The 8,767-nt window shown below is 59.5% G+C and overlaps 2 protein-coding genes across 4 annotated transcripts; one reads left to right on the top strand and one right to left on the bottom strand.

Moving 5' to 3' along the window:
• The first annotated feature begins 1,054 nt into the window (after window positions 1–1,054).
• On the top strand, window positions 1,055–4,256 carry ASB6 (ankyrin repeat and SOCS box containing 6). Of its 2 annotated transcripts, XM_061476999.1 has the most exons (7): window positions 1,055–1,309; window positions 1,711–1,892; window positions 2,212–2,318; window positions 2,683–2,791; window positions 3,263–3,349; window positions 3,524–3,985; window positions 4,142–4,256. In XM_061476999.1, exons 1-7 carry the CDS (start codon window positions 1,197–1,199, stop codon window positions 4,198–4,200), a joined length of 1,119 nt encoding a protein of 372 aa, XP_061332983.1. In that variant the 5' UTR covers window positions 1,055–1,196; the 3' UTR covers window positions 4,201–4,256. The 2 variants fall into 2 exon arrangements, with proteins under 2 accessions (XP_061332983.1, XP_061332981.1); XM_061476997.1 differs by having other exon boundaries at window positions 3,524–4,250.
• Window positions 4,257–6,095: 1,839 nt separating this feature from the next.
• NTMT1 (N-terminal Xaa-Pro-Lys N-methyltransferase 1) lies at window positions 6,096–8,494 on the bottom strand. 2 transcript variants are annotated; one of them, XM_061477016.1, is made up of 4 exons: window positions 8,380–8,494; window positions 7,430–7,625; window positions 6,943–7,195; window positions 6,096–6,567 (listed from the first exon to the last, which is right to left on the bottom strand). In XM_061477016.1, exons 2-4 carry the CDS (start codon window positions 7,589–7,591, stop codon window positions 6,311–6,313), a joined length of 672 nt encoding a protein of 223 aa, XP_061333000.1. In that variant the 5' UTR covers window positions 7,592–7,625; window positions 8,380–8,494; the 3' UTR covers window positions 6,096–6,310. The 2 variants fall into 2 exon arrangements, with proteins under 2 accessions (XP_061333000.1, XP_061333001.1); XM_061477017.1 differs by having other exon boundaries at window positions 7,430–7,631; window positions 8,380–8,397.
• Between the last annotated feature and the right edge of the window lie 273 nt (window positions 8,495–8,767).

Genomic DNA, 8,767 nt, shown 5'->3' on the forward strand with positions numbered 1-8,767 from the left:
CTAAATCCCGGGGTAACGCTTCCTGCAGGAGCTGTTCCAGCAGGGCAGGGGCTGGCTGTGCTGCGGGCAGCCCCGGGGGGCAGCACCCACTGGATGCCACCTCCCCAGACCCCCCCAGCCCGCCGCGGGTCGGGGCGAGTAGCCGCGCTGTGGGTGCTGTAGGGAAGGGAACTGCGTTGATGCATGGGGCTGCACGACCACATCAGGGGTTGCAGAGCCGGAGCCATCATAGGGGCTGGAAAGGGGGATGCAGCAATGAGTGTGTGTGTGTGTGTGTGTGCCCCTGCGCGTGCGGGCGTGCGGCAGCAGCTGTGCACATCTGGGCTGCCCGGCGGGGCCGTGCCGGTGCACTCGGTGTCTGCGCGCTTGTGCGGGTGCGGGGGGTACCCGCTGAGCGCGCAAACGGCCCCGTGCGCACCTGAACCCAGCTGCGCGCTCACGGGGGCGCGCACCGGGGCGGGGGGGGGGGGGGCACCGCTCGCACCAGCACCTCCCGCTCCCGGCCCTGTGCTGCCCCCTGCCGGCCGCGCCGCAGCCCCGCCCCTTCCGGTACAACCGGAGGCTTCCGCTTCCGGCGGCGGCTCGGGGCAGGTGAGTGAGCGAGCTCCGGGTCCTCTCTTGTGAGGTCCCCGCGGGGGCTCTTCGGGGCGTTATCGGCCGCTGGGGGGTTCAGGGCCTTCGCGCTCGCTCCCGTGGGTGCAGTGGGGTTTGGGGGCTCCTCGGGTTCCCCCCCCCCCCGGGTTTGTGTGGCTCGGGTTGATCCAGCTTTAACCATCGCCGAGGGCAGGCGGGGGGTGCTGGTTGCAGCGCTCGGGGGCTCCTCGCTGCTCTGGTCACCCTTCCCTTGGCACTTGGGGCAGGGCCGGTGTCTGCAGCCGGGGTTTGCCCCGAGCCTGGGCTGTGCCCGGTGCTGGGTGTTCCTGCGCCCGGATAACTGCGGTCTGCAGCTCTGTGTGCAGGAGATAATTTGGCTGTGTGGGAGGAGGTGGCCGCGGTGGTTGGTGCTCACATGAGGAGGGAGGGAGGGAGGCTGGGTTGTTTTGTGACTGCAGAACTGCTGGAAGTGCTGGTTTGTTTTAAAGGGAAGGAAGGAACCTTTGGAAACCAGGCAGCGCTGCCAGAGACGTGCGTGAGAGGGGGGGACACCACTGCCATGCTGGAGGCCCCTGCGTGGTCTGTGCGTGGAGCAAAGGACGATGCCTTTCCTGCACGGCTTCCGCAGGATCATCTTCGAGTACCAGCCCCTGGTGGACGAGCTCTTGGGGCTGCTGGTGATACAGGATGCGGAGAGGCAGAGTGCTCTTGAGAGGTAAGTGGATGGGGTCAAACACCCCCTTGGTGTTTTGGGGGGGTGGCAGCTGGAGCTCAGTGATGTGACTGAGGTCAGGTATGGCCCTGGCTGGGAGCAAATCCCAGTCCCGTCACACAGACCCTCCTTTTGCTGCTGTTGTTTGGAATGGGGGGAGGAGCAGAGCTAACCTGGGCAGTACATGTACTCCCAAGAGCGGCCCCTTCTGCCTGACCCCTGGCAATAAAACCTAACCGGGTTTAGCTGTGACCCTGATGCTGTTGCACAATCCCACAGCCAACAGCTCAGAAGTGGTGGTTATGAGGCGAGGGGAAACCTCTCAGGGCCTCTTCTTCCCTGGTGCTACTTTGACCCCCATGAGACATCCATGATTGAGTAAGTGGCTGTTTTTGTGTCTCAAGCCCTGCCTGTCTGGGCAGCGACCGGAGCCAGCTCTCAGCTGTGAGACGAGTCTTGGAGAGGGAGACGCACTCCCCCTTCTATCAGGAAGGTGTGAGCTATGCCCTGCTGAAGGTCACCGAGCTGGGGCTCGTTCCCGCTGCAGAAATCCTCCTGGAGTTTGGAGCAGACCTCAGCTTTGAAGGTGAGAATGGTGGGAAGGGGCAGTGCTGATAGCTGGGGTTGACAGAGAGGGTGCTGCCGGCCCAGACCCCCGCTCCTTGCTGGGATGCCATGGGTGGGCCTTGTGGCAGCCTTTGTGCAGACCCAGCCACAGGGATGGGGGGCTTTTGCCAGAGATGGAGCCATTGCAAAGCAGGACCCAGGGAGCTGTGACAGCCCTGTTTCTGTGGGCATCGCTGTGTCCTCAGGGCCCTTCCCAGTTGTCCCCTTCCACTTCTGGCCCATGTATGGGCTGTTCTGGGGAGCCCTTTGTTCTCTCTGACCCTGTGTTTTGTCCTCAGATCCAGTCACCTACTACACCTCCCTGCACATCGCCGTGCTCCGTAACCAGCCTGATATGGTGGAGCTCTTGGTGCACCACGGGGCTGACATCAACCGGAGAGACCGGGTATGGGCATGGCCACGCTGAGTTCCCTTGAGACTTAGGTGCAAGGGGCTGGCGTGTGGGGACAGCCCTTCTTGCTGCCCACCTCCCGGGCCTCACTGCATGCCCCTTCCCCTTGGCAACCTGGCCTGTAGCACGCTGATGCTGTGACAGAAGCTCAAGTTGCCTTTGGCTGAGCAAACCTGCTTCTGCCATAGAGCAATGGGTGGGAGGAGAGAAACCTGTGCACCAGGGAAAGGCTCCCTTTGGTTTTGGGGCGTGGGTTCAGATATGCTCTTATGTTGGCCGTGATGGAGCCCCAGCAGGAGTCACTCACAAATGGTCTTTAATACTTGTAGTGATTTGATTTCCCTCTTGCTCTGTGCAGATCCATGAGAGCAGCCCCCTCGACCTGGCCAGCGAGGAGCCGGAGCGGTTGCCGTGTCTGCAGCGGCTGCTTCAGCTGGGGGCCGATGTCAACACAGCTGACAAAAATGGTTTGTGTGCCCCATGCAGCCCCCCCAGCCCCAGCAGGCAGCCTCATGGGTGGGCTGGAGTGGGACAGGGGGTCTGGGCCCTTCCGTCTTTCTGCTGCAAGGATGGTTTGGAAGTTGGGTGCAGGCTGCAGACCCTCCCTGGTGCTGTGTGTTTCCTCCTTGCTGCTGCCTGTGTCAGGTGCAGAAGGGGGCTGAGACCAGCTCCACACAGGCCATGGCAGAAGGGAAGGGATTGTGCCTCCATAGCCCTGTGGAGCCCATGTGGCGTACATGCCCTCTGGGGCCACTACCAGTCCTGCAAGTGTGGCCTGTCCCCACAGCTGTGCACCATCATGGGATCAGTGGAAGCCTGCCAGAAGGAGAAGCATTGTCTCTCCCATGTTCAGCTGTCTGGTTGGTGGGGTGGATTGTTTTCCTTCCTGCCTTTTGGGCTGTCACCCCGTTTTCATCTGACTGCCTGCTCCATTGCAGGAAAGACAGCGCTGTTGCATGCCCTGGCCAGCAGCGATGGTGTCCAGATCCACAACACTGAGAGCATCCGTCTCCTGCTGGAAGGAGGTGAGAACAACCTTTTTCTCTCTCCGCCCACAACCTCTCCAGGGCTACTTCTGGCTGATTCTTTGTCCTTTATGTTCCTGCTTGAGCTAGAGCAAAGCCCAGCAGTTCCAGAGTTAGTGCTGTCCTTGCCTCGTGGTCTGCAGCACCGGTTACCTCCTCTGTCCCTTCCTCCAGGTGCAGATGTCAGGGCCACCACCAGAGATGGTGACACCGTCTTCACCTACGTTATCTTCCTGCTGGGAGAGATGGTGTGCAGCAGCAGCGAGGAGGCGCAGGTGATCAGCCGCTTCTGCTTCCGTGTCACACAGCTGCTGCTGGCCCACGGTGCCAACCCCAGCGAGTGCCCGGCCCCAGAGTCCCTCACCCACCTCTGCTTCAAAAGCTTCAAGAGCCACTTCCCGCTGCTGCGTTTCTTGCTGGAGTCGGGTGCTGCCTACAACTGCTCCCTCCATGGTCCCTCGTGCTGGTCCGGCTTCCACATCATCTTCGAGTGCCTCTGCTCGCACCTCAGCGTCTCCGAAGACGACAGCTTCTTTACAGACCTCATCCAGAAGGGCCAGACTCTGCTGGAGCTCATGATGGCCAGTTCACAAGCCATCCAGCTGCCCAGCAACTTTGAGGTCAACACCAGCACCTGTAGGTACCACGGGGAGAAGATCCGGACTCTCTTCTGCTCTCTGAAGCAGCTGGAGCGCTCCCCGCAGGCACTGAAGCATCTCTGCAGGGTGTTCATCCGGCAGCGCCTTAAACCATGGCCAGTAGATGTTAAAATCAAGGCTCTACCTCTTCCAGACAGGCTGAAGTGGTACCTCCTCATTGACCACACTGCTGCTGGGCAGGAGGACCTCTGAGCCTGACTTGCACCTCTCCGTGTGCCACCAAATCTCTGCCCTGGGACAGTTTTCTCTGTCCATGGTTTGGGCATAATGCCACATGCACATCTGTGGAGGCCCCGTTGCCCTGGAGCATGTCATGGGGAAGTGGGCAGAGCCCTGTGGCTCCCTGGACCCTGGGGCAGAGGGCTGGTTTGTGTGGGTTTTAAAGGAAGGGCTGGTGGGGAGGAGCAGTGGGGTGGTTGGGGCAGTGTGGCTGGGCAGAAATAGCCTGGCCCCCGGCCTTCCAGCCCTGCCAGGTCCAGGGTGGGTGACATTGAGATGCTTTGGGGTGCTGGGGGAAGAGGTGCTCCTGGTCTCCTCCCTCTGATCGTGGTGGTGGGAGCAGTCATGGTGGAGGCAAGCCTGGCTTCTTGGTGTGGCTCTACACCCTCTTGAGTTTCCGCACCTCATCCTCCCAGCACAGAGGACCATCCACCAAGGGCATCTTGGAGGTGCTGGGCTCCAAAACACACAGACAACTGGATGTTTCCCTGCTTTCTGGTGTGCTCCCTTGTGCAAGGATGAGGAATGGATGGCTGACTGCTGAGTGCCTTGGCCTCCCTCCTTGTTCCTCAGCTCTTTCCCTCACTCACTGCTCCCAGGACCTTGGGTCTCCAGTGCCTACTTCTTAGGAACAAGAACTTGCAGCAAGACTTGGGGTCTTCTTGCCAACCCGCTGCTGAAGCCTGCACACTCTGGGAGCCCCATGTCCCAGCCTTGCCACGTTTGTCTGCCTTCCCTTTCCAGGCATCGGCTTCCTCGTGCCATGCCAAAGACTGGCTCTGGAGCTGAGCCCCCCTGTTTGTTGTTTTGGTTTTTGTCATGGAGGACAGATGAAATGCAGAAGGGGATGAAAAGAGGAAAATCCCTATTCTGAGCAGGTTCAGTTTGTAACAGGTGGATCTGGGATCCACCAGCAGTTTGGCTGTGGCAGGGCTGTCTCCTCCCATTGCTCTCCTGTGTTTTCCCTTCTCCCACCCTGTGGAACTGGAGCTCTGCATCTTGATGAATTGATGTTTAAAGAAAATAATAATGTCATCAAGTACTCCCCTGGTGTCTGGAATGGGAAATGAGCAATTAAATGAGGCCTTCTGTAATAGCAACAAGGGGGTTGTTTCTCCTGCAGGAGATGGGGTGGAAGAGGGGGGATTGTGTGTGATGGACAGGTTGCAACTGGGGCCTCTGCTGGGATCACTGTCTTGTGCCAGTGTTGGCTGAGGTGTGCTGGGTTTGGTGGGCACAAGCTGATGGCCAGACTTGGGGAAAATGATGGCCAAGGAGGAGATGGGTGACACTGGGAGGTGTTGGGGGAGCAGCTCCAGTGTTGCAGCATTGGGGCTGAAAGTGCTGGGCATCACTGTGAGCCCGCAGCAGCAGCACAGAGCGGGGTCCCTGTTCATGCCTGGAGCACACCAGTGCTCTCCCAGGGCTGCAGCTGGGTTACCCATTACTGGAGGAGAATGGGAGGAGCCAGGATTCCCTCCACCTCCCGTTTTGGGGAGACCTGTTCATGGGTTTAAAGGAGAGGCCCCTGCCAAGCCCCAGAACCTGGTGTTGCCTCCCCAGCCCACTGCAGGGCAATGGCAGGGATTCCTCCCACTTGCCGTTCCCAGCTTGTTGCTGTCAGTAGCAGCAAGTTCACCAGCAGCAAACAGCCAAACACCCAGGCAAGGAACAGAGCCCAGAATGTCACAGAGGTGCTCTGTGCTCCTGCTCCTCAGCAGGAGTCCTGTGCAGCTGCGGTGTCAGCAATGTGCTGGTGCCCAGGAGCACACCTCTTGGCAGGGGATGCCCTCCTGCTCCCCTCCAGAGCCCCTGAAGGCGGCATCAAGCCAAGGCGCTGTGTCCCACAAAGCCCACGTGTGCAGGAGTGCAACAGCAGGGAAGTGTATTTGGCAAACACCTCTTCACAAACAGCAGCAACGTGGAAGACAAAGCCCCGTCCTCGCCACCAGCCCCACAGAGAGGGAGTCACGGCACCCTCGCAGCCATTCGCCGCCCTGCGGTGAAGGCACGGTCCTCACCCCTCCTGGCCCTGGCAGGAACCGCACTGTGCTGGCCCTGGAGAGACCTCCTCCCGCTGCCCTCATCTCATGGCGAAGGTGTAGACGTGGTAGATCTCATCAGGGAAGTTCTCCTGGCGCTCCTCGGCCAGGAGGTGCAGCCCAGCTCGGCGGATGATCTTCCTGACCACATCCAGGTCCCGGCACACGCTGCTGTCCACATCGTCCATGATGACTCCCTCCTGAGCCATGTTGTCCTTGATGACCACGATGCCGTTGGGCCGCAGGCCGGCACGGCACCGCTTCAGGAAGTCGGAGAGGTGGCTGTCGGTGAGATGGCCTGGAGGGGTAGAGCAGCGGTTAGAGGGCACAGGGTGAGTGGGGCAGGAGGAGGAGGGAGGAAGACCGGAGGTTGTGGCTGGGATCCCTCCTTATCCAAGCAGCAAAATACGGAAGTCAATTGCAAGTGAACGCTTTAGCTTGGGGGTGCCCAACTTCTGCCCCACTTATCCAACTCCATCCAACCCGCACCTCTGCCCTTTGAGGGCTTGGAGGAACAGAGCCCTCAGTACAGCGTCCTCCACGGGGTAAGGATGGAAGGGGAGGTCCCCAACCCAGCCTCCCCTACTTGTGACGCTCATCCTTCATGCAGACCCTGAGCTGCTCTCCCCAGTGCATGGGGCACCCTGGGGGCAAGTTGTGAAGAGACCCTCACCAATGACCCACTGGATCCAGATGACATCGTAGCTGTTTGGCTCGGGGCTGAAGTCCTGGAGGCCGCAGCAGAAGTAGTTGCGCACCCGCCTGCCCTCCTCTCCCAGGTAGCTCTTGGCCTTGGTGAGGAAGTCCTCTGTCACATCCACCATGTCCACTGTCTTGAAGAGGGGCAGCAGCAACCGTTTGGTGATCCGGCCGATCCCTGCCCCGCAGTCCAGAGCACGGGTTGTCCCTGTCCGGTTGGGGCCATCCTGGAACAACCACCACGAGGGGCTGAATCCCACCACAAGGTACACACAGAAACATGGGGCAACCGTAAGGGATGGGGCTTAGGGTATGGGGGACCCATTGCAAGCAAAGCTCTCCCAGCACGCATGCAATGGAGGATCCCATGGAGCGATTGGGTGGGAAGAGCCGAGCTCTGTGCTGGGAGAAGGATGGGGCTTTGGGAACATGATGGGAACATGACAGATGGTGCCACCTACCCGCAGAAACCGCTGCAGGAACTTCCTGGAGCTGTTGATGTCGATGCTGGAGATGTGGCCGTAGCCCCCCAGCATGCCATCCACCGTGGCCGGCACGGCCTTCCAGTACTTCTTGGCCTTGGAGTAGAACTCCAGCTCATTCTCCACCACCTCACTGGTCATGGTGGCCGAGGGGCACGTGCCCGCGTGGGACTCACTGCTCCTCCAAGACGGGAGAAACCACCGGTCAGGCCCAACAGAGCCCCAGGCACAAGCAGGGAGGTGGCTGTCAGCTCTAAGTACCCCAGTTTGTACTGATCACCCCTTCCCCAGGGCTGCTGTAAACCCCCCAAAACCTCCAGCTGGGACGAGAAGGAACAAAGATCTAAATCCTGATGTTTTCTGGAGGACCACCAAGCCTGAATCCCCTCCCTGGGCAGGGCTGCCTCAGCTGGACCAGGCATCCTGGAGCCTTCCTCAACAACACACACAATTATATCACTATTGTTTTTAAGGCTGACCCACGCTTTTCACCTATTCTACCTCTTTTTTCCCCTCTGTCTTAATGTTTTAGAGAGTACAGCTCACACCCACATCAGTCACCTCCAATTACACCTGGAGTTGCTCAAAGTTCTCCTGAGCACCTACCCGGGGACTGTAAATCTCACCATAAGTTAGGTATTTGCAATACAATGAAGTCAAGGTATAATCAGCAATACAAGCAATAAATCGCCCCCTGCCAGGCATCTCACAACTCAAACCACTGTGGATTTGATAAACTGTGCTGGCAATCTAGATTGAAGATGGCCAAAGGGTAAATTCAAGGACTTGGAACACCCAGTTTCCAGTGTTCCTGGCTTGAATTTGCTGGCAGATACCCCATCAGACACAAAACCTTTCCTGTGCCAGCTTAAGCAGTTTTTGTGGTCTTCAGCAGCCGGGGGACGGAGCAGGGGGACGCAGCATCTCACCTGAGGGATCACAGCTTGAAATCCAGTTTGGCTCAGTGGTGCAGGAGCTGGCCTGTAGTGATCTGGGGGAAGAAAAGACCCAAATCACCCCTTTAGTCCCCGGTGCACATAAGCAAGGCTGACCACAGCCCTAGGGTAAGAGCTCCCCTGGCCCCCCCAGGCATCTTCCTGGGGCAGTTGTGGGGCGGGAGCTGCTGCTGCCCCACGGCTCAGAGGTGACAGGAGGCTGAGCTGGAAGGTTTTGGCTTCGCTGCTGTCTGACCTCACAGGTTAAGGACCTGCATTCACCCCCGCCCACCGCCACCCCTTCCTTGGCTCTGGGTTTGACTCTCCCAGGCCCAGAGGCCGGGTCCTGGCTCCCTCCTCCCCGCTGTGAGCCCGGAACGTG

Source organism: Pezoporus flaviventris, unplaced genomic scaffold (assembly GCF_033815535.1).
Source record: "Pezoporus flaviventris isolate CSIRO_AGI_PZ_B2104156 unplaced genomic scaffold, CSIRO_AGI_Pfla_v1 ptg000097l, whole genome shotgun sequence".
In the NCBI taxonomy this organism is placed as follows: Eukaryota; Metazoa; Chordata; class Aves; order Psittaciformes; family Psittacidae; genus Pezoporus; species Pezoporus flaviventris.